This window comes from Netta rufina, assembly GCF_964035555.1.
Source record: "Netta rufina genome assembly, chromosome: 3".
Classification (NCBI taxonomy): Eukaryota; Metazoa; Chordata; class Aves; order Anseriformes; family Anatidae; genus Netta; species Netta rufina.
In genome coordinates this window covers 48,964,409-48,989,727 of record NC_140125.1, presented here as the reverse complement: position 1 = coordinate 48,989,727, position 25,319 = coordinate 48,964,409, and the positions used below count along the sequence as shown (strand labels likewise).

General features: G+C 41.7%; 1 protein-coding gene across 4 annotated transcripts in view; it reads left to right on the top strand.

The window, feature by feature from the left end:
* Positions 1–385: 385 nt before the first annotated feature.
* The window catches only part of QKI (QKI, KH domain containing RNA binding), a 156,843-nt gene continuing 131,909 nt past the window's right edge, over positions 386–25,319 (top strand). For 3 of the 4 annotated variants that reach the window (XM_084284188.1, XM_084284190.1, XM_084284189.1), the window contains exon 1: positions 415–1,318. In XM_084284188.1, the coding sequence (XP_084140314.1) occupies positions 1,177–1,318 (142 nt within the window). In that variant the 5' untranslated portion in view covers positions 415–1,176. Of the gene's footprint in view, positions 1,319–25,319 lie in introns of all 4 variants that reach the window. The other variant, XM_084284191.1, reaches the window with a different exon arrangement.

The window sequence follows — 25,319 nt, the reverse complement described above, 5'->3', positions numbered from 1 at the left end:
CACTGCTTTTTTTTTTCCCTCCTCCCCCCCCCCCCACACACAGCGCCGAGCGCACGCGCGCCTGCCGGGGGCTCTCCCCACCCCCGCCCTCCCCTCCGGGCGCCGCGCACGTGACCCCGCGGAGCGCGCCCCGCCGCGCGGAGACTTTGTTTAGGAGAGGGGCGCGCGCGGGCGCGCGGCCCCGAAAGGGGGCGTGGCCGCGAGGGGGAGCCCAGCTCCCGCCCCGGCAGCCCAACGGTTGGCTCCGCCAAGCGGCGCTGCCGCCGCCTAACGGCCGCCGCGGCCACGCCCACCCCCCCCCCGCTCCCCGCGGTGGCCACGCCCACCCCCCGGTGGCCCCGCCCCCCTCCGCTCCGCTCCGCTCCGCTCCCCGCCCGCTGCCGCCGCTGCCAGCGCAGCCTGAACTGAGGCGAACTCGGGAGCGAACTGGGGAGAAGTGAGGAGGCGGCGGCGGGGCTGACGCGCACCAGCCACAGGCGGCGGCGGCGGCGGGAGGGCGGGGAGGAGGAGGAGGACGACCAAGAGGACTCGCCCGGCGGCGGCGGCGGCAGCAGCGGCGGCGGCAGCGGAGAGACCCCGGCGGCTGCTCCTGGGAAGCGGCGGCCGCGGCAGCCCGCCCCGCTCGTCCCCTCCCTCCCTCCGCCCGCCCTCCCCCGCCGCGGAGCCGGGGGGCAGCGCCGAGGAGCGGAGCCGGGCGGAGCGGCAGCAGCGGCAGCAGCAGGAGCAGGAGGAGGAGGAGGAGGAGGAGGAGGCGGAGGGGGGACGCAGCCCGGGCCGCGCCGGCCGAGGGCGCACGGAGCGGCGGCAGCAGCGGGAGGAGGCGGCGGCGGGCGGCGGCGGGGCCCCGCGGCCGGGGAGCAGCGCTTAGCCGGCGGCGGGCTGCCCTCCTGCGAGTTTCCTCTTTTTCTCTCGGCTCTCCCCTCGCGGCGGCGGCTGAGCCTCGGCCCCCGGCGCCGAGCCGTCCTCCTCCTCCTCCTCCTCCTCCTTCCTCGCGGGAGCTCCCCTGCCCGCCCCCTCCCCTCCCCTCCCCTCCCCTCCCTCCCTCCCTCCCTCCCCTCCCCCGCGCTCGCTGCCGGCCCGCCCGCTCCCCGCCGGGCGCCCCGTGCCGGTGCCGCCGCCGCTGCCGCCGCCTCGCTCGGCGGAGCTGCTGCGGGCGCCCGCCCTGCGCCGTGGAATATGGTTGGGGAAATGGAAACCAAGGAGAAGCCCAAGCCGAGCCCCGATTACCTGATGCAGCTGATGAACGACAAGAAGCTGATGAGCAGCCTGCCCAACTTCTGCGGGATCTTCAACCACCTCGAGCGGCTGCTGGACGAAGGTAAAGCCCGGCCCCGCCGCCCCGCGCCCCCCGCCGCCGCCCCGCTCGCTGCCAGCCCGGCACAAAGGGGAAGTGCGGCGCTGCCCGCCCGCGGCGCTCCCCGCGGCTGTGCCTTGACGAAAACACCTTTTATTTATTATTATTATGATGATTTTTTTTTTTTAATTTCTATTTTTTTTATATATATTTTTTTCTCTCCGGCCTCCCGCCCGGGGAAGGCTGCCCGCCGCGTGGAGGGGAGGGAGGGAGCGAGGAGAGGCGCTGAGGAATGCACGGGGGGGGGGGGAGGAGGAGGAGGAGGAGGAGGAAGGCTCCCAGGCCCCCTTCCCTTCCCTTCCCCCCCGGCCCGTCCCCAGCGCCACCCCACCGAGCAGTAGTTGTAGTTGGGCTCTGGCCGGCGGCGGATCGGATCCCCCCCCGGGTACGGGAGCTTCCCCCGGCCGGCTGCTCCGTGGGACGGCCGCTGCCTCTCGGCCCCCCCCCCCCCCCCCCCCGCCCCGGCCAGGCCCCTGCGCTGTGGGGCCGGGGGGTGGGGGCCGTGCGGGCTCGCCCCGTGTCCCGCAGGGCCTCCCGGCAGACCTGCCGTGGCGAAATACGGCTCTGCCTTTGGGCGCACTTAGCCCAAGTTTGCCTCTTTCTTTTTTTTGTTAGAAGCCTTCCCCTTTCTGCCCACCGTAAACGTGAGGCTTTCTGGAGAGTTAGACGTGTTTAACCACCTCTGGTAGCCTTGCAAAACATACACCAAAGCCAGAAAGTGTTTGTGCGGCCCCAACTCCTCCAGGTCCTCAGGCTGAATCCGAGATCTCGAGTCAGGGCTCCCGTCCGCAGACATATTCCTCCTCCTTCTCCTCGGTAAAAAGAAGTTTGGGAAGTTGTTGACCTCGGAAGATGGAAGAGCTGGTTATATTTGGTAGAGCGACTCCCCGCCCTCTCCCAAGACTGTAAAAGAGAGATAGTGGCTGTAGTACAACAAAAAAAAAATAGCATATCGAGAAAATGCTGCCTTCTGAAATAAGTGATAGAGGAGTACAAAAAACAAACCAAGCGACCAAGCGGTGAAGAATTATGAAAAACGGACTCCGGGAAGTGATACAATGGGAGATTGTTTTTCCTTTTGTGAGAATCTTTTTTTTTTTTTGAGAATTTTGGTAGGTGTGAATCTATAGCTGAGCAAATATGGATGTGAAAAGTAAAACAACTTAGGAATTGTGTTCTTGGGCTCCATAGAAAATGACCTCTGCAGAGTAATTAGGATTATAGTAAATATCAAGATGAAAGTTGACTGGGAAGACCTTTTTTTTTTTTTTTCCCCCCCAAACGAATATTTCAGGGACTTGACGTTGGATTTTTGATTTCCTCAATCTCTTCAGCTTTGTATATTTGACCAGAGGAGGCCCGAAACTTTTTTTTTTTTTTCTGTCACAGAACAAAAGAGAGAAAAACATTTCCCATACAAAAAGGACACTGAAAAAGGAATGTCTGTAATCCTTGCATCTGTTGAGATTATTCTCTTTTTAATACCGAAAGCTCTGGAAGCCTGTTCCGTGAAGTGTTAGAATCCCAAAATGAGGGCTGTGGAGACTCCTGAAAAAGTTGTTTAAGGGTTGTGTTGAAGCTGCTCTTCACACTCTTCTCGAAAAAGAAACCAAAAAACTGTTTTCCTAAATAGTCTCAGGAAGAATTCAGCTATCCCTTTAAGCTTCTTTGCTTTTCGTGTTTACGTTGGCAGTGGGGTGGAAGCATTGTGGAGGCAGAAAACTTTTTGGAATGCTGAGAAAAAAAAAAAAAAATGTTTCATGCAAATCTGTTGAATTGCTCCAGGCCTGCGAGGTTTGGGCGCTAGGGGGCGGCAGGTATTTTTTTCTGAGACACGAGGCCCCCGCGCTCTGCCGCGAGCTGGAGCAGAGCAATGAACTCGCCTGGCAGCAGGGAACGACAAATATCCGTGGGTTTGCGCGGATTTCTCTGTTGGCACGGGCTTGTATCGCTCAGATGCATGCAGGTCGTGTTATGTAGGTGGGATAGTCGATAGGGATGAACAACCGAGGGGTCCGAGCAGCTGTTGTTCTGCGAGACACCTACCCTGGCTGCCGGGGGGCACCGCGCTGGGGAGCCTCAGCTCGATGCCGCCTTGACATTCTCCAGGAGAGTTCCCCAGCGTGGCTCAGAGCACTGACGTGGAAGTGTGACATTTAATATTTTCATCATGGAGCTCATGCGAACACACAGAATTAGGGGCAGGTGTCTGTGTGCGTTGGTTGCATGTGTGTAGAAAGTTAGTGCTCGCGTTCCCCTCGCCCCCGGTCTGGTTTTTACTGCTTCTTGTTCAACGTCTTGTGCCTTTGGGTGTCTTCCTTTATTTTTCACTCACTGTATAGCCATCTTCCTGGAGATTCAGCTTGTGCTTGAGAAGTGTAACACTTCTAGATAACTGTCAGACTGCGAGCCTTGGCATCCCATTTTCTACTGGTCTAACTGAAGAAATAATGTCACAACCCCAGGCATTCAGGCAAATGTAGTTTCTCTACAGGAATGAGAAGTTTTAGAATTTATTCATTTACTTATCTTACATGCCCTCATTAAAAACAAAAATCAAATGGGCTTCTGCATTGATTACTTCTTGTAATTGTACGCAACAAGGAATAGAAACTGACCCGGCAATTTAAAGAAGAACTTTCCATCTAATCTGGTTAGACCTCAGAAAGTGTATCTCATTCTTGTCCGGTTCCCGTGCTCTCTGTGTTACCCAAAACACGTTTTCCTTTCTGAACTCTATCCTAATGTTTGATCTTTGAAAATCGTCGTGCTTAATTTAGTAGATGGTCTCTGCCTTACAGCATTTGTTTTGAAGATCGGCTTAAATGTGAGAGGTACACGGAGGAAACTTTTAATGAACTACTTGAGAATAAAATATGAAAGTCACAGATCTGTTTAGGTTACAGATATTTTTGCATATGTGTGCTTTCAACTTCTTATGTGTAAATAAGGCTTTTGTGGATTAACAAGGATGTTTAAAGTGCACATCATAATAACTAGGAAGCTGGATTGTTTTTATCAGGCTAGTGCAAACCTGTGGGAAGAGAGGGCTTTTCCTGCATGTGGAATAGGCTGTATTTCCTGTAATTGTTTGCACCATCAAGTGTGACATGATTTTTTTGTGCTTCAGCTTCTTAGACACTACCTTTAATGATTCTACCTTACAATTTTTTTTGCCTACTGATATAGATTAGTGGTCCCCACTGTGGAAAACGAATCCATCGTATCATTTTTTCTTACACTGATTTTTTAAAAATAAATTAGATGTTTTGAACTCTAATTGCATTCTGACCTATTGTAATTAGTGTGTTACTTTGGCTTTATTCTTTCAGCAGACTTTGAACAAATATGCCTAAATTACGATATGACACCTAAGTAGTGTAGTTCTCATGTTTAAGTGCCTGGTTTTCTTGAACCTATGGGTGGTCAGAAAGTTGTACTTGGTTGGGACGGACGCAGATCGTTTAAAAAAAAAAAAAGCTAGGGCCACAGATTCAAAAGGCTTTGACATAGAAAGAATGAATTCCTGATAAAGGCTCTTTAAATGGCACCTCAAAAACTTCTGCGCTCCTGTCAGACCCGCACTGAAGGCGACTCAAAAGTTGCCTTCCTTTGAACGCGAGTTAAGCCGTGCATCTAGCTCTTGGGGGTGGACCTGATTTAATGGCAGATAGGCAGCCTGTTCTCAAATACCAGTTCCAACAAAACATCCAGGTAGGGGTTAAGAAGGGTAACTTTTTCTTGGATGCTGCTCTCAGTTCTCGGTGCTCTGCTTGCTGAGAAAAATACATGTGGGCTCTCACAGCCCAGCGATTTCGTGTCAGCCTCGTTGTCTTACCTAAAATGTCTGCGTGAGTAAGGACTGAAGAACTGGCTTTGACTGTTGGAAATAAGTTCTCCCCTGGAAGTTATCTAGTTACTTTTGTGCATGACCGTATTGTTTGTGATTATGTAAATGCAGCCTGTGTTTAGCTAGGGTTTTGCTGACGCTTCAGGTTTGAAGAAGGGGCACTGGGTACATTAGCATGACTTTTTTTCCTCTGTATCAAATTGTTCAATAAAAAAGGAAAGAAACACTACTTCCATACAAACCATGCCTTTAACACAAAGTTAAGAGATGAGCATTGTTGGTATAAAAACCTTACAATAGGCTTTTGCCCAGAGTCTCAGGCTGATTTCTAAACTTTTAATCGTAATGTTAATGTTGTACTAAAAAAGAATGAGACGAGATAAGTATTGTTTTTTGTGCTGCTTATCAACATTGGTTTTTGAATCTGGTTCTTTAGTCATCTTTAAATCTTACTTTCAAATTTATGATCGTCTCATAACATGCTTATAAAACTTCCAGAACTTGTTTTTCCAAAGCTTCAGAAGAGTTGTTCTAAGGCGTGTTGTTTTTTTGTTCTTTTTTTTTTTTTTTTTTTGCTTTTTGTTGTCATTCTGTGACAGCCTCTTACAATGTCAAAACCAAAGCTTGCATTACACTTAGCTAAAAAAATAAATTTTCCTTGGAAAAAATGTTAAGAGCTTTTATTCCCCCTTATTGTCCCCCCCAGTCCCCCTCAGTACAGTTTTTTGAAGTTATTTTTGGAGATGCATCTGTAGCATTTACACAATTGTAGTCACCTGGTGTGCAACTTTTCTTAAAAAGATGGACGTTGTTTTGACTGATAAAAATTTGAAGTTTAAAAAAGCAATTGTTTTAAAGCTTGTGTTTTGCAAGCAGTTTGTTCACCATTGCTTACTAGATTATTAAAGATTCATTATTGCTATTTTTAAAGAGAAACCTCAGTAGACTTAGAGTACTGCTCAGGAGCTGCTGATTATTTTGCCTTTAAAACAGGAGAAACCTGTATGAATTCTTTTCATCATTTTTGTTTGTTGTTACTCATTCCTTAACGTTGGAATTGAGTTGGTACTTTCCTCATCTGAAATAGTAGGTGATATTTTCCAGAGTAACTTCTGTAATTAAAAGCCTTCCTCTTGTCACAGTTAGAAACAACTGATGAGTGCAGGTTAGGTTAGGGACTGGTACACGTCTGTTTCGTACCTCATAAAGAAAAAGTGAAAATGTGTTGGTTAATGTTACAGCAAAGTGCAAGAAAACAACTGAAAAGCACTTTAAAAAAGCACTTGGAATGTCTTAATTATGAAAATTAGGTTCATGTGCATCAGAAGAGAAACGCACAAGCCAGAAAAATGTAGCTGGCGTTCGGTGAATGCTGTGTGCGTGGAGGGGAGGCCAGGTATGAAAGGAAGAGCTCCTTCCGTAGCTCAGTAACTCCTTTTTACCAGCTTGGCTCTTTGAGTCCTCCTTAAATTGAAACTTTCCTCCCCCGAGTACACTAAATAATGACACATCAGGAATGGGATGCTGCCTGAAACTCTCCGAGCTCTGTAGAATTTGCTAGAAAGTGAGTCCCTGGCGTTGTCTGTAACCAGCGCCTGTAACCTTCAAGCGCGCTGTCCTTTAGGGAGGTGTGTGGCAGCTCCCAGCCGTGCACCCATGGGTGCTGTTGGGGTGCCCAGCCCCTGCTGCTGGGACACCCCGGCCCCACAGCAGGGCTGCAGCCTGGTGACTTGTGGGTGTGGGACATGGTGAGGTAACGAAATGCCCTCGCCTGCTGGCCCTCAGCAATATTAAAACCCCAGTTGCAACTTCTCGTGCAGGTTGCCTGGATTTTTCTGTGTTGATTTTAATCAAAATGCACATTAAGAAAACTTTCTTCTGGTTTTGACATTTTCTTGCAACTTCAGTGACACGGTGCTGGTCACAGCAGTAAAGGTGCCGGTGTTTTTAGCCTCGATGTGCCTAATGGGATGGGTTAGGTCAGGCAGTAGAAGCGCCGTACAAGACATGTCTGCGGTTTTGTAGCAGGATCTCGGTCTGCGAGGCACACTGGAGCTGCTCCTTGGGTTTCGAAACAGACAGCTGTAATGTCTGTAAGCTGAATCAGATCCCTTTGCTCTGACGAGGCAGAGTGGTGTGGCTGAAAGTGAAGCAATGTTATTTTCTCTGCTTTTGACTTGAGAAAATACCCAGAGACACCATGTGCAGGGCAGTTAAAATAATTTTAGGGATTGCATGGATTTTTTTGGCTGGTTTTCTTGGAAAATATTAATACAAGCAGAGTTAGTTTTTCAGTAGCAGAACTTAGATTTTTGAAACAATCGATACTTGAACGGGCAAAGCCACCAGGACGGCCTTGAGAAATAATACCCAGCTTCGTTAGCAGAGCTTGCCCCTTGACTGTATTACTCGTGTTTCCAGTAGAAACTTGTGCAAGGAGAGCAAGGAGCTGGTGCACGTTACAGCTCTTCTGTCCAGGCAGTTGCATGGCCGAGCACTGACAGGCATGCTGCCGGTTTCACGGGCACCTCTTCGTGCTGGGAATCAGTGTGGTTATGCAAGCAGGTGTGGGAGTGGGTTTTTTAATTCTCAAATTTTAAAACACCGAGCAACAATTGATAAGTACTTCAAATACTTTTCATTCGAGAACTGATTTTTGTGATGATTCACCTTCCCAAATACTCCTGACTGCTTTGCAGCTGCACCTATTTTTACTCCCTGCAGCAGGGGATTAGATAAGAGGTTATGTGTTTCCAGCACAAGGGTGTACCCAGAAGTGCTTCAATACTTTGTAACTTCATTGCGGTGCTGCAGGAAGTGCATGGGCTGGAAGCATCCTCAAGATAGCAGTTTGGAAAGGGAATAAGCCGTGAAGCGATTTGTGTAACGCCTGACAGACATTGGGGGGTATTAACAGGGGAACAGTTAATGCTTGTAATGGTATATAGCTTTGGAAATGTTAACACTTTATTTAAGGCTGGATTCAAAAAGGAGAAAATCGAACCTGACGAACATTAAAGCCTTGTTGCTTCTCTGGGAAGTTGCGCTGAGATGGTTTTGAGGGGTAACGCTTCAGGAGGGCGGCTGACGTGGGAGGGGAGGCAGGGGAAGATAACGCAGCATTGTGCACCCTTATCTGGTGGATTGGTGCCTGGCTTAAAAGGTCAGTTGTTACCCTGGACTGGTCAGGGCTTTTTGAGTTTGTTTTCCTACGTTGCTGGCTAGCTTTTCCGAGGGATTGGAGCTATGATTGAGCTCACCATATGGGATCTCAGAATAGTTGCGTTGGCACAATGGCTGGGGTGGCTCAGGGCTGAAGATAGAGAGCAGAGGCTTGGGGAGAGAAGTACGTTTGTTTAAACATTTACTTTAAAGTCAGAAAGTCCTAATTGGACGTCAACCGATTGTGTATCTGGTCCATTCAGAGTTTTAAGGAGATGACTATTTTCAGGCTAGCTGACACTAGATGGAAGCCAGACTTTGCTGAATTGTTTAAATCCTTCGACGATTGAAATAACAAACGTTATTGTTTTGATTGCTTAATTCAGATTAAAGAACTGCTTTAGAAATCGCTAACTTCTGCTTGGTGGAAATGTCCTTTCCTGATTAGGGTGTATTTTCTGCATTAGTGCCTAGGAGACAGGATATGCCTAAAATCTTAAAAAGTGTCAGATTCATCCAGCACAGGTGTTACTAAAAACTTAATGTTCTGGTTTATATGTTTAATTGGCAACTCCACTAAACCATTCAGCTGATGTCACTGAATGCTTCCATTTATTTATCAGACTTCGAAGCGGTAGCAGATCAATTAATATTCTTAATGCAGTATAATCTAATAACCTGTGTATAATTATGTCAGAAGTTAATGAGTAATTTTCAATGTTTAGGTGTCAAACAAGCCAAATCCACTTCTGTTTGCTGTGGAATACCTCTGGTTTTGTTGCAGGAAAGGAGGGAAGGAGGAGGACACAAAGAAAACTTCTGTGACCCTGTGCTGTTTGCTTTTCAGCAGTGGTGCTCATCTACGTGTACTGCTTTTAGTTACCTTCAGTTAGTCTCATTTTGAAGGATGAGCTGCACCCATACATCAAAAACGAACATCAACCTTCTTTTAGGAAACTCTCAAACCGTCGCCTTCTCTTCCTCTCCCTGCAACCAGCTTCCAAACTAACTGCATAAATGCGATGTGACGAGAGTCTGTGGTAGTTGGTTTGTGAGTTTAAGCCCAAATGCTGCCATAGGCCCAGCTGTCCTGTTCAAAGGACGGTGTTCCTGCTCTGAAGGCTGTCTGCAGGGAGGGAACGGCGCGTGCGAGGTGATGGTGGAGGCAAGTTGCTGGCAGTTATTTAATTGCTTAAGTATCATATCATAAAGATAAATATAGTCACAGAGGCTCATATCCAGTGAGTTTACAAGGCAATTGCTATTTCTTTAAATTACTTCAAGCTTTTATGGAAATCTGATACTGCCTCTGAATCAGCCTGGAGTGAATGAGACTCTTTATGTGGATTCTTTTTGTTCCCACTTTTCACATAGCTCTGACAACTTTCTGTTCAAGCCTATTCATTAGTCAAGCAAAATCAGGGCACAGATGATATTGTAGGTCTTAGAAATGAATTCTGACCAAGGTTGCATCAAGAAGACCGACCGATTCTATATATAGTAAAACATCCAGAGAGCAAGAATGATATTTCAGTGTCTCATAGCTATAAAATTAGCGACTGCTGCTGCTTTTAGAGAGAAGTGTATTTAGCTGTTGTGATAATGTGTTTACGCAGACTTGAATCTTGGGTTTTGGAATTCACGGTGTTCTCATGTTCGTTCTCTGTGAATGATTTTTTCTTTTTATGACAAGGCTAACATAATCCTCTTGGGGGGAAAAATATCTGGAAAAAAAAAACATCTAAAATTCAAACCTGCCGTGGAAGAAACTGAGAAATGGACAACTGGCTTTCTTGAAATAGGCCTATTAAGCTTATGGAATGCAAAGAACTTTTTTTTTTAGAGACCTGTGACATTTAGGAAACACTTGATGATCATTTGAAGAGCTGGAGGGAAAAAATCCTCCATATATCAACTTAATAGAGGCTTTACTGCGGTTAAAATCCATACAGATCAAAGAACTTTCAGTTTTTAAAAAATTGCGGGTAGCTTCCAAGGAAGCCCTGTCTATAGGTAACGGGGTACATAAACCTAGTGCCTGTTGATTTAGTGACTCTGTTTTATTCTTAGCTATTCATGAGGAAACTTGTTGGTTCCAAATGGGAGGTTTAATGCACACCGAGGGCGCTTGGTAGTGCCGAGTTTTAATACTGTTAAGTGTCTTCAAAAAGCTACTCTTGCGTCAGCCTCAGATTAACATGGGATGAATAGCAGAGCAATTCATCAGCGAGGCAGCTCAGAAGAGTGTCAGCAAGAAAGCTGACGATGATGAATTGGGGAGAAATGGATGCCGCGGTAGATAGCCACCGCAGCTACTGCTGGCGTTTTGAGGGGTGGCAGTTGGTATTTAGGTGTGTGCTGGATAATTGAGCGAGGAGGAGCGGCGCTCCCTTGCTTGGCTGAGTGGAAAAGAAACCGTCCCTTGTACAGCTCAAGACGGTTGCTAAATTTGATGCCTTAAAATGGCAGATGGACAACTGGATTATACTTGATGAAAAACATTTACATCAATCTTTGGGACTGATAAATGAATTGTTTTCAAGACAGACTTCTGAACTTCCCTTGATGTTTGCAATCACAGCAATGTTATTTGGCAACCAAAAAAAAAATCAATAATTAAATTTGAAGTAAACTTGGTTTATTTTGAACTTAATTTTGCTTGAAGTTTTGCACTCAGCTTTCTTACAACTCCGGTTACTTTCATTTTAAAATGTCATTACTTTTTTGCAGGATAAAGGGAATAGTTGTGAATCTGAGGAGGTTAAGTGAGAAACACAATTAACTTTTTTTGTTCGTATCAATGCGGTAGCAAAACTAAGTAGTTTTCCTCATGTGCACAGTCTCTAATTCTATTCAGTGTGGTTTGTGCTAGAATTGTTTTTTATGACTTGTATCAAGTTGTTGAACACTTGATATGTAGAGAACTGTTTCAAGTAATAATGCCTAAGTTCTTTAGTTTGTGAGGGGCTGTTCATATGGATTTTCTTCTGAGTAGTTACTGTAGGTTGTTTTCTATGTACAGGGTTTCTCAGTCTTCAGCAGAATTCAGTACAGAAATCAGTGAAGACAAGCATTTCAGTCAGTATGTACAGTAGCCATAATGGTATGGTATAATGATAGTGTTGGAGTATAAATTGCTGTACAGATCAAACTAGATCTGTGGTACATTTTTCTCTTCTGGGTAAAGCAGTGTTGCTGCTGAAATCTTCAAGTGTTTGTTCATAACTGTGCTCCAGAATAAACAGGAAGATGCTGTGTTAACTTCTGTATTTCTTCAAACATTTATTGCATGCTGTTATTAAATTCTATATACTGAGGCAAAATGCTGATAAATTGCTAACATGTAAAGACTTTTTTCCTAGCATATTTAGAGGGATTAGTATTTCCTCATGGTACACAATGCATGTAGCTGAAAGGCAACGTGAACTGTTACTAACAGTTTTTTTTGTTTGTTTTTCTTTTTATTATTTGGAAGGTGAAGGAGTGAATATAGCTAGCAATGAAACAAGGATAATTTCCAGGCTGTTAAGCAAATTGGTGCAACATGGTGCCATAAATAAGGATACAAATACTATGCACCTATCAGCACTGGTATCACAGAAAAATAGCATTAATGACATAGTACAATTTTTAAGCATGTCACCGTGTAAGTAGCTACAAAAAATGTATTATACATTGATGTTGAAACTGTGAAGTCATTATGTGAAAGAAACAGACATCAAAATACCTTCTTGTACTGGTGTTTTGAACTGAAATGTCGTCTTGCTCAGAAAACGTTCCCAGTTTGCAAGAAGAGAGTAACAGTTTAAGTTAGCCTTCAAATATTACGAGATTATGTTCTGTTTTGCTGTCAAGATTTAGGAAAGTAAGAGCTCTGAGATATAAAGGTGTCAGTGGCTGTCGTAGTGACAAGCATCTGAAGTCGCTTGTCATGTGGTTCTTCAATAGTTTAGGTATTTGGAGATCTTGTATAGGGGTGGGGGAACTGATCTTTTAAAATGTCTTGTCTTGTAGCTTTTATCTTTTTTTTTCTTTAGAAAACAAAACCCCAAAACATAAGATGTGTTTCTTATGCATAAGCCATTGAAGTGCTGTGTCTCCTGGCAGTGTTTTGACATTAAGTAGTTTAAAATACTGCAGGTTGAACATTAATGACTTCATTAACTTTATTAAGTCAATTTAGTGAGCTCTCTCCATAGTTTACTTCTAGTTTGTTTACTGTCAGGAATGGAGCTAGACCAGTCAGTCAGTTTCCAGTTAGTTTTCCTGAGATTCTCCAGCAGCAGTGTGAGGCAGCAGCTTGTTGCAGGTCATCTGTCTGGCAGAGCCCTTGCATAGGATAGTAAAAATGGAGGTATTTTTGAGTGAAGTTAATGTTTTTACAATCTATTCAAGGTTCCTTTATGAGTACTGATGGTTTTTCCAACATAATCTGTGGTATTTTTCCTCTTGTTTTTTTATGCCAAGCTACTCTTCTCACTCCTGTACCTAACCTTTTCTGACATAGCAAAGAATTACAAAGCAGATATATTTCATATTATAGTATCATCTGCGAAACTCTGCAGTCTCCTACACGAAAGGTAACATCAAAAGTTTTTTTTCTCTAGACCTAACTCTCAAAGGTTTATATCCTGCTGTTGCATGAAAATACTGTTTGATATGAGACCTCCAGGATCACGTTTCCTCCGAAGTAGACAGCATCTTTTTCTTTTGCGAAGTGAATGGAGCTATGTGAAAAGCAACGTGAGTTACCAGGATGGTGTTTTTTCAATCTATGGCTTGCAGACCCACTGCATAGAAAGAGTTGTGGAAGATAACAAAGAAGAAGGAAGTCTGTTGTTAGGAGATTTAAATTGGCTGCACTGAGCCTTCACCTCATCTCGGAACTTTTTGTTGGTCTGTAAATGGAAAAGGTTGAAGACCACTGACTTAAAGGAATTTTCATTATAGCAATTGTCCTTGTTTGTGGGCAGAAGTAAAATTATGAAACAAGAAACTCTAAGGAGGTCATGAAAGCAACTGGCATTCACCATTATGTACAGTGGAGCTTTTTTTGCCTATCTGCATTTATTCTTTCTTAGGACTTACTGCTATTACGTATTTACAGAATGGAAGTAGGTTGCTGTGGATGATATGTGGAGAATCTAGTTATATTTTCAAACCTGTAGTGAGATAGAGTCCGGTTTGTGGTACTGGAACTTGAAAATGCATGTTTTTGCAGGTGTTACTTGCCAGGAGTGGGTATAGGAGACGTAGAGTACCAAATTCTGTTTGTTCTGGTATTATAGAGTACTTCCAGTACGAGGCTGTATTTAAGGGCATCTGTAGCTTTCAATTATAATTCCATTAAAATAGTCACACTGATGTCATTCGTAAACAGGGATATTAAAGGAAATTCCAGATGTTCAGGTACTTGTAGCTGTAAATATTTCAGGAGACTTTTCTTCCAAACTTCTTCTCCCCTGTTGGGAGAGTTCTGCAAGCTGACAAGACTTGCTGTTTGGCTCTAGTGATTAATCAGCTGGAACAAAACATAAAGGAGTTGTCAAATACCTCTTGCATTATGTTTAATATGTGTTGGTCCATGTATGGATCTTGCCTACATAATCAATCCATTCTTTAAATCGACACTGAGTGTGTAGTCTTAATTCATAAGGTTCTTTCCGGTGGATCTAGGAAATAATTGGAACTACTGTAATTCAAATCTGCGTTGCATTTGAAGGTTATAAAATTGTGTTTGGAAAACTACATGTGATTTACAGCTAGCATTTGGTTTAATTACTGAATGCTTAACTTGTATGGTGGTTTGCACTCTTCCCACTTGTTTGTTTGTTCCTAAAAGAGGCTGTTCTTAACCTAAACGGAATTTGTCACTTAAGTTTTTATGTGGTAGTTTTCTCTTTAAGAGTACCGTCAGCATTTTAATTCTGTAGGTGGTAGAGATCTTGGCTACCAGACGGGTAAAATAAATATTAGTTTTGTGTTAATGCTCTCTGCCTGTTCCTAGGCTGCGCATGTACTCGCGCTGTCCTCCCCCTCCTCCTGCAGTAGGGAGGCGGCATCCCTCCATCAGCACCGGGGAGGTTACTCTGCTGTGAACGTTGTCTGTGGGGACGAGATCTAGTAGGATTAGGGGTCGTTTTATTTCTGGTATAATTAAAAAGTATACACGGGATTGGTATAGCTGTAAAGCTTCCGGGGGGAAGGGGAGGGGGAGTCCTCTGCAGACCCCACGTATCCAGCAGGTTTTAATGCAGCAATATTCGCTGTTCTTACTCTGGTGTTGGTGGGCTGTACTTCTGCTGAAATGTTCTGGTATTGAATGAAGAATAATTTCATGCAGCTTAGAAATGCCACCTTTTAAATTTAAATTTCTCTTGTAATACACCGTATTTTGGTTAATTCTGTATATACTGACAAAGCAGTAATTGTTCACTCCTCATAGTTACCGTTAGAAAAGCTTCAATCTCAGCTTTTGCTGTAGTGGCAAGAGGTAAACACTGATGTTGCATTATCTTATCTAGCTGATAATTTCATCCAGAGGTCCCGGAAGTTGGTGTGCCAATTGTTAAATGCGCTGGGCTGTGAAGTAATCAGGACTTCAGCTAGCAAATACCAAGCTATTGTATTCAATAAAGTTAAGTTGAAATCAGCTTTTTGTGCTGCATTGCAGTAGAAAGCAATTAATTAGCGTGACAAGATGCCTTTTTTTCTACCAAGAGAAACTTTCCAATATTATTCTACAATATTAACAAATGTTTAGCAGTTCTCCTTGAAATTTAAATTTAATTTTATACTCTTATAGGCTAAAGAGCCTTTGGTTAACTTTGGTTTTTGGAATTCACGTTTATGGAATAGTTTCTCAGGTTATTTCTCTAATCTGCACTGATGCTAATGCCATGTAATACGTCAGTATTGTTAGTCATTGAAGTCTAAATGTGTCACATGAAATGAAATGGGAGTGCCATTGATTTGGTGTACAACATCTTGATCATGCAAGATTTAATAATTTCTGATATGTGCCTTCATTTTTTTTTAAGTTCTTAAGACCAGAGATTTATGGTGTAGCAGTTATGTCTCAAAAAGGCGTGTTAGAATTGACCAGAGCAGCATCAGTATTTCCAGTATTGATACCTTCGCTTACGCGGTCGCTGAGTGAAGTGAGTTGAGATGACATCACAGGAGAGGCTGGCTGCTGAGATGCAGTAGTTTTTACTAGGTACAAGTTGCTCTTCTGATAGCAAAAAATTTTTGAAAAGCAGTGTGAGAGAAACGCGTCTTTTGAGATGCAGCATTGGTTGTACAGCTGGGTAGTAGTTAAATAAGCTAACATGGGAAATTAAGTCATACTGTGCGTAGTGCTTATAGTCTGCTCACCTCTTAATACAAGTTGATTACCTCTCAGTTTGCCTGGTACAGTTAATTATTTGACATGCTATAATTACGTTCTTGTCCTTTTTTTACAAGAATACTAAGAGATTAAATTTTTCTTCTGACTTCATATTGTCTTCATCGCTTTAGTGTAATTTAAAGTTTTGCATCCCATGAAGCACAAAGCAATAAGAATTTAACTGCCACGCTTCATAAAGATTTGGCATGTGGCTTTTAGCTCATATTCATGTTGATAGCTATCATTTTGCTGCTTCGAAATAACAGAGTTCCCAGTCTGTGTTTCCGGTAGTAGATTTTTGCTTTTAAGTACAACTTGTATAATTTGTGCTATTTACTTCAGGTAGCAGCATTGTATGAAAAGAAGCAAAATGAAGACAGGGCGTTTGTTTTAATTCTTTGGGGAAAAAGGACATTAAAACACATTGTGTAGTTGGTTTGAATTGCATTAGCTCCTATTGCTCCAGTCAGAAGAGAGAGCAAGATTCAGTATTTCCTTTGACTGCTTTCTAGGCCTGCCCAAAAACTGTGAAGAAAAAGTATATGAATTTGCATTACTGATGAATTTTGCATCAGTAGAAATTTTAAATCAAAAAAAGAGTCATAGGGAAAGAGCCCCTTAATATGAAAAGAAAATGTACGTTAGAAGAGTTGTGTAGCGTGTTCAATAAAATTCATGAAGTTGTCTCAAAATTTCTGGTGTCGTCTTATTTTTTAAAAAAGGAATGCAAGATGTCTGTGACGGTGTAGTCAGTATGAGGGACTGATTTTGCTTTCAGAAATATTTTGATTGATGGAAGTAGACAAGTTTAATGCCAAGATATTTGTTTGTAAACTACTGACTTCTAAAAACACTTATAATAGGATGTAATGGTGGTTTTAGTGAAAAAGTTGAACTAAAGGTACCACCTGTGAAGAACTTTCTTTGAGGTATACCCGTGGTTAGAGCTTTTTCATGTGAGTGATAGGTCCTTGCATTGCGTTGGAGACGCTAATGTCTGAATGGATGTGATGGCTGCCTCAGAACGATGCTGCTGTTAGCAGTGAAAAATGTCTTCCTTACGATTCTTGTGCAGCAGGCCGTGGAGTGCAGCACATTTTTATAATAAAGGTGATGAATTTAATCGCAAACTGGCAGCCAAATGGAAATTGCAGACCTTGATACTGGGAGAAAATTGCCTATAAAGCAACTCCTGAGAGAGCAGGCTTTAAATTTATCCACCCATTTCGACATTGAGGAGAACATAGGAATTGCAGGGTATTTTGCTTGGCCTGTTTAGTTCAGATGGATGATGCTTCAGTCTTCCTTTATTTAAGAACTAGATACAGTTTGTTAAAAGAATGACCTTGTTGCTTAAGCTTTACATGTTAAGGCTTCTGGAAAAACCGATTCCCTTATTTTCTTGAAACTTGCTCCTGTTATAAAGTAGGACCTAATATGAATAATGAACGGAACTTATCAACTTCGCCATATACATGTATATCAGATTTAGCTCTAGTGTCATTTGAGATTTAAAAAAAAAAAAAAAAAAAGCATATGCATGTATTTGAAGGCTGTTTGCAGCATTACACTGATGTGAGAAGCAATGTCATGAGTGATTTAACTGGTCTTGAAGTCGTCCCAGTAGTAGCTGTGGAAGTAGGATGCTTCCTGTAATATGATGAAGCATAATTTGTGGTAGAGGGACAGCATTTTTTGAAGTTGTTGATACTGACACAATTCAGCAACTCCTAATTGCTCTTTAGTTTTTAGTAGTACTCAGTGTTGATGTTCTTCGTATATGGTAATTTGGAACTGAATTTACAAATAAAATTCCTATTTATGGAAAGTACTATATTAAGGAATGTTTTGACTTTTTTGATTGGGGAACTTAATGAAAGATGATGTAGATATCATCGGTACAGAGAAGGAACTGCAAATAGATTCATTTAGAAATAGGTACTTTGAGCACCTGAGCCTTTTCACTGCAGTGCTTTTGAACAGCTCTTTTGAGTGCTTTGAGAAGTGACCATCTTTCAAGCAGAATTAAGAATTAATAGCTTTGGAGTTTTTCAGTCTTTATGGTGAAGAGAATAGGAACATTTAACATTAAAACCTCAGGTGTGGAATTTGGAAGAATCTGGTAAATGTATTTTCAAAGATTTCATTAATTCAGTTTCTCCTCTTAATTGAAATCAGAAAGATCAAAAGCATGGTCTGAATGATTCTCTTGGTTATATGTTCCCTAAATATGCTGACAAAGTGGTAATCCTCAGTTGTGAATAAGTAGTCCAGAAAGCCTTCACCAACCCCCACAAAGTTTTCCCATATTCCTAAAAGTAAAATGTTGCCTGAGTTCTGTTATACAGGGTCTTCTCCTTTCTCGTCCCCAATCTAACTTTGTTCTGCCCTCTAGAAAATCAACAAAATCAAAAAACAGCAATCCTGGTAGACATAGTATTTTTTTGTTTGTTTGTTTGTTTGTTTTGTTTGTTTTTAAATTGAAAGCTTTCTAAGAGGTAGTACCCTTTATTACTAGTAGGCATTAGGATTATTGAACAATTGCGTGGGGAAGGCAGTTCAGCCTAATTACTGATGGTTGTCAGATGTCTGCCCTTCACCATTTCTGAAGTTAATGACTGGTTTGTCCATATTCCTCTGCTTCAAGTAGAGACTTAAGGCAAGATAAAATGAATGGTTGACAAGTCCTTAAATGTGTTTCACCATTTTGGATTATTTTTATTTTGAAATCTGATGTCCCAGGAAAATCATGGCCTAAACTGCTTGAGAAATAGGCAATAGGATTTATAACCCGTAACTCCTCTACAGAATTTATATGAAGTCGAGCTAATCTTCCGAGACAGCAGGAGATTCTAATGAATGCATTCACTCGATTTTGAGGAATTATCGGAAGTGGTACCAAGATTTCCTCAGAATTCTTATTTCCCTCCTGGTAAATAACTTCTGATGTTTACAGATATTCAGAGTTAGCTGGTAGATTTTATTTGGGGTCCTATGCTTTTTCTTGTCTTCCGACTTGCAAGCATTCAAAGGTGCCCATTCCATTGGGGAAAACTGAATATGATTTTAGAGTTGAAACCAGAATGTGTATGTTACCAGAAAGAGAGATTGAACAATCTGTTTACTAAAAAATAACCATAGGACTTGTTTGCTGGGTAAAAATGACTGGAAAGCCTTGATGAGAAGTTACAGTTTTGGTGTAGTAGCCTGGTGATGCCAAAAGGAGGCTCTTGTTGGGGAAGTTGTCCCCATTATTTCCTTCCTGCTAATTCTGGCATTCAGTGGATTCTTCCATGGCCTGTTTCAGCTCATTAATGCGAAAGAAAGTGAATCAAGTAAACAGAGAAAACACAGGAATAGTCCTCTGCTTGATTAGTGAGCTGAATTGGCTCCCTAACGCAGAACTGGTGCGATGTTATGCAGCTACGTAGCTGTGAGTAGGGAGAATGATGGTGATGCCTGCATTTTTTCAGCAGCAGCGTGCTCCTTCAAAGAAAGGAGAATGGGTATGGCAATGCTGACTTTTTGGAGTAATGCTCTTTTGGTAGTCCCAGCTTCTGATTTCTTCTGGACTCTTCTTAAAAATTCACCGATTTCTTAATGCCTGCTATGCTGCTCAGAATGATGTGCACTGTTTTTTTCTGAGTTGGTACTGTTCAACCTTAATATAATGTATGAGAGCTCATCATTTGTTTCATGCAATTTACTTTGCATGTAGCATTGAATTTAGTCTGCTACATTCTGGGTTCCAGTGCTCCCAAAGAGTCACAATCTATTCTAACATTTCATAACTTTCCAAAGCATTGTTCACTGCAACCTTAACCTTTCATTCATAGTTCAGCTTCTGTTCTGCTCTGTTGACTGAATTTGTAAAGCTCCGTTTTCAGTTTGTCTGCAGTAAATACATATACTTTGAAATAGGGCCTCTAATCGTTCTCTAGTTTAGGAATTGATCTGAGAATCAGTTTCTGTCCCAAAATGTTAGTTTTTAAGAAGCATTCTATTCTGAGAAATGAAGAACTTAAAGTAAGAAAAAAAAATGCATTTTTTTAAACAGCTCAACAGAACATTAAAAAGTCTTAAACTTCTTTTATGTTCTTAACCAAACATGAAAGCTGTGTTAGCAGTAAATTCTTTCAGAAAGAAGAGCTTGTTTATTTAGTATTGTTTACTTAAGTCAGGGAACAAACTAAAACATTGAAGTGGCTGTGTGTGAATCTGTGGAATTAGATCTGCCTTTTGGTTATTTTTCTTGCAAGAATGGAAGATTGAGGGAAGGAGATGGGAAACGGTTTACTTCCAACTTATACTGATTGCTGCTACTGTAAGTAGGTGAAACTCAGTTTATTAACATCCAGGAAAACAAAAAAAAGAAATGTTATCAAGTTTCTCAAACGCAATCTATATGATTCACAATCATGAAATAATTTTCTAAAGTCTTAGTAAATATTAGAAATCTATTGCTTGATCACATTGGGCTCTGTTGATCTTGCCGCAGAATGTGCTCCTATACTGGCAGCAACTGAACATGTATTTAGGATCTCTTCCTGGTATTGGAAATTCTCAAGAGGTGTCCAGATAACTGAAGAGTTTTTTCCTCTTTTATCATGTAATGAGCAATATCTCCATGCTTCTCTATCATTTCATGACTGACTTAAAAGGGATACATCGTGGGGAACAGAGGTGGTTCCCAAAAATGCTTTCTTGAATTTTCTCCTTGAGGAGTTGGAGGTCATCCCAGCCACTTACATAGATGGGGTGCAGACCTTCCAGTCTGGTGTTCCTATTCAGGGTACACAGCTACAATTGAAGAACTTTTCAGTTCACTGTGGTTTTATTTGGATTTTTAAAATTTTTTTAGAGGAGCCCTGGCAAAGGTTGACTTTCAAAGCTCAAAAAAATATGCCAGCTTAGTTCTTTTCATTCAGTACTCATGACATTAATGAGGAAAGCTTAAGAGAATTTACGTAAGCATTTCCTGGCAGGCTCAAATGTATTCATCATGCATCCAGGCTTTTTTGAATGGTAATTATAACTTGTGTTACTGGTTGTATTTCTCGTTCCTTGCTGCGCAGTATGGAGCTCTGTAAGCTTGACCTAGAGTGCTTGTTGGTACTTCCAAGAACATCTTATGGTGTGCTGGTCTGGTTAATGAGTTAATGAGTTTTTAGAATATCAGTAATGGAGAGAGGACCCCAAACCCTCTCTTCTTCTACTCATCAGTTCTCTGGAGTTTTTCTGTGTATTTTTTTCTTCTCCTTCCCCCCTGGTGTAATTGAAAGCAGTCAAGCTCTTATCAGATGCTCTCCAGGTCTAGTGGCAGGATGGGATTGACTATTTGCCTATGCTTTTTTCTTTGTCCTTCAAAGATGATTTCAAAAGAGAATTGTTTCCCCCTGCAGCCAGTACGTGGGAACAGGTGATGAAAAAGAAGAGTTAAAGGGGAAGAGAGGGAGACTAGCAGAGAATATAAACCTGAAAGGCTATTTCAGATCTTGACTGCTTTTGTACTCAAAGCTTATAAAAACAAGTCTTGAATATTAAATGGGGTAAGAAAATTAAACTTGCCTATTTCCATTCAACATAGTAGGTGTTAAAATTTTATTTCACTTCTGGTAATGTAGTCTCGGCTATATGCTATTAGTAGTTGTACATGACCGTGGTTTAATGTGCAGTGGTTCGTCTGTGCAGGCAGAGCACTGTTTTGGACAATTAAAGCTAGAATTGGTAGTGTAAGTTGGTGCATATTTGAGGCCTCATCTTGGTTCCATTTTGATGCCCATACTAAGAGTTGGCTGCATCCTAGCGTGATGGTGGCAGCTTTCTTCTTAGTTTATTTCTCTGAATTGCATGAGACAAACCATGAAACAAAGTTCAGGTTGTGACGACTTTTATGAGAAAGCTAGCAAATGTGATACTATCTTTCAGTGTAGTATTTGGTACTGAATACTGTCACACTGAAAAAGAAAAGTACTTCTGTATGATACCAGTGACTGTACTATTTTTAATGTGCAAATTGAAATCTTATTTCAGTAATCTGGAAAAAACGCTGGTATGTTTCTTATGAGCACGTGAATTGGGTAACTTCAGTCAAAGCTGCAGTGTGACCTCTGAAATATGCCACACTGTCATAGCCTTTTTCCCTCATCTACCTGTTTAGGTTGCTTTTTCTAAACTAAATGTTGTGGGGGCTGGGAATGTACTGTACAGTAAGCTAAGCAGCATGGCAGAAGTCTTACTATACATGCTTTTAAGTAGCTCTTGATGCGACTTGTGATTAAGATTGCATAATATATCTCATGAAATGACCTTGTGTGTTGTATCCAACTTTGCGGAGTTCCCTAAAAACTTCTCATGCCAAGTGTGTGGCTTAAGCTGAACTATACAGAAGAAAGCTTCAATTAAAACAGTAACAAAAAATTAAAGGATGAAAAAGGGAAAAGTCTCAGTATTTTAAAACAAAAAATGCAAGTAACTTTTTTTTTTAATTTGGTCTAATAGGTTAATATAAGTGCTTTAATAATTTTGTTTTAGAAATCTGCCTGGAGTTGAATGAAACAGATTGGTTCATGTAAGTGTGTCTGGGCACTGAAACGCCCAAGAAGTCTGTCCTGTTGAATGCATGCAGCACCTCCATCCAGTTTCTAGCAGTGAGCTGTCGCGTCATGGTTGCACGTGCTTGACTCACTTGAGAAGGCTGTCAATTCCTCTGCATCTGGGGAACGGACTCAAGAGAGCAGTCTCACTTGTTAGGTGCAGTTGCTTTATTTTCTTCTGAAATGCCTGCTTTAAGGCCATCTTCTGATTTTTGTTTTACAGAAAAAGTCAGGAAGATGCTGTTCTACAAAGAGCCTGGTGGAGGTGTAAGGGAAAGTTGGGTGGGAACTAGAACTTCCTGGAAAAGTGAAGGAATGAGGAAAGAAGAGACTTGAATGTGGAAAAATAAGATGTTTAGAGGGTAGGAGGGGGTTAGAGAGGAGATAAACAGGCAAAAGTATATGTCTGAGAGGAAACTGCATTCCAGATCCTGGAGTAAACCCAAAGTTTTGGAGTCTTGCAATGTCTTTGCTGTCAGGAAATATCTGTGAAACCCAGAGGCAAATTGTCTCATTCCTTTTCTGCTGCTGGACAGTATCTTCTGCTCCTGTCAGTTAATACCTTATTCCATGTGGCAGAAGCCTTTGAATCTAAAGATGCTAGCTAGCTGACTGGTTGAATTTAGCGAGTTGCCAGATAGGAGCACAGTTGTTTTGCAGTAGTAAAACTGATCTCTAAGATGCACACATGAGGTCTTCCAGGCATGCTCTTTTTTTACCTCATGTGAGGAGTAATGTTTCTGATACTGGGATCAGAGAGTGGTTATCTGGAGAAAAACAAACAAAAGTAGTTGAGAGTAAGGACGAGACCTCTTTTTGTGAAAGAAGTGGTATCCTACCACCATGCTATTGGATTTGTGCGACTCTTACAAGTGACTTGTAGAACAATGATGAGATTATTAAGGGGTTATTAAGGAAATCAAGTGAGTAAGGAAAAAGAAGAATGATCATGTTTTTGCTTCATGAATAATAGTCACAATTACCTGAAAACTTGTCAGTTATCCAAAATGCATTGCTTAACCAAGTGTTTGTTATGCTGTGTGTGCATATTGTGCAAGAGCTTGCTGTCTCAAAGTAAACTTTCTGTAAAAATGAAAACCAGCCAAAACAACAAAATTCTTCATGTAGAAAAGTTTTATTTCATAAAGGGTCTGAATGCATGTTGAACATGCTCTCGTACCCTTAATTACTTTGTTGTCATATATGGCTTTTTTAGGTAAAGCATACCAAAGCATGCTGTAAGCATTTGCAGTTTTCAACTTCAGAAGTAAACGTACGCTGAACTTTTTAACAAATTGTCAAGCTTGGGATGTGTATTATTTGTCTTGAGTATATTAATGGAAAAAATAATAATAATTTGCAAGCATTCTTCTTAATTTTTTTATGGTGCTTCATGAGATTGTTGATAAAGGTCTGCTTCCCAGAAAAGTGATCCTTTCATATTCTTCATAAAATACCTCTTGGGGATACAAGGGAATATTAACTTAAGAGGCAAACTATAGACCAAGTTAGTGTATGTTTATTGATATGGAAAGAAGAATTGTGCTTATTCTTGAAGACTGTATCTTACTGATGTATGTCTTAAGGCAGGGCTTAAATATCTGGTAATTAAAATAATTTTCCCTGGTTAACAGTAACAATTGTGGTTTTGAATTCTGAAGAATGATTTCAATAAACTGATGGCATTTTTTCTATTTTTTTTTTTTTGAATCAGGATTATATGAGAATATTGTCATAGGTTTCAGGATAGATAAATTACTCTAAAAGGTCAATGGTCAATTGTCAAGAAATATTCTTCACTTTTTCCGGAGAGAATGCAATTAATGCCTTCGAGGAAAGATTGTGGGTTTTGTTCAGCTCTGTTTTAGCTGATTGCTGTTGTGACAGCCTACGTAGCTGCACATGACTGCACCACCTAGAATCTTGTGGCAAAGGACACGATGCAGCTGTGACGTGGTGCACTTCATGGAAATATCATCAGGGTAGTTCTGACCTGTACTGGCCAAAGTACAGAGGGGGGCTTGGATTGGGGCTGTCTTATCTACTAAGGCTGGATTTCAGTTTGCTCATCTGCCTAATGCGGGCCTGGTGTTGCATGCCAATCAGGTACTGTACATAAGGCAGAAAAAAAGGATTCTCAGTAGGTGCAGTCTAGTCTACTTTATTCTGAATAGTAATATGGAATTAAAAGTAATATCACTAACCAAATGCTTATTACTGTTCACAGAGTAGTCAAGCCATGTGTAGCCTCATTATTAATGAAAGCTCTTTTATGATTGAAGGCAGTGAGCGTGGTTCAGTGTATTGAACAGAGAATCCAGCTAATAATAATAGAGCAGGTAATGGAGTTTTTCAAAAGCGAGGAGCATCTGTTGATCACAAAAAAGGAGCAGAAAGATTGTGAATCTCTCTGTACCTATGGTATGGGAACTTGTCATAGTATTAGAAAATGCTGCTCTTAATGGAGGTTTCCCTTGTAGTCGAGTTTCACTTTTTTTTGAATCAAATTTTAAAAGATGGGTTATGTTTTGATATACCCAACTGTGGTTTGTGTTGAACATTCCATTTGCTATGTGGAATAAAAATATTTTTATAATATTTTTATAGAGCGAATACTAGTAAACTAGTAAGTTTCAGTGCAGTAAGAGAAACTTCAGTAGCAATTTTTGTGTTTTCCACTTTGTTGTAGGTTGATGCGTTAGTGGTAGTTGATTCTCTTCATCAAAGGTTTGCTGGCTGTGCACGGTTAGAAAAAGTTAGTTGCCTTGCTGATTTCCTGCCTGCTGGTATTGTGTCGAGTCAGATGGCTGAACTAATACACAGGACAAAAGGATGGATAACAGTAAGATTAGTATACTCATATGTCTCTTCGTTTTAACTCATGTTTGAGTCTGGAAAAGTACTCAGGTTTAGTAAAAATGACAATTGCAAACATTGGCCTATTTTTATTTGTTTTTTTAACCTTGA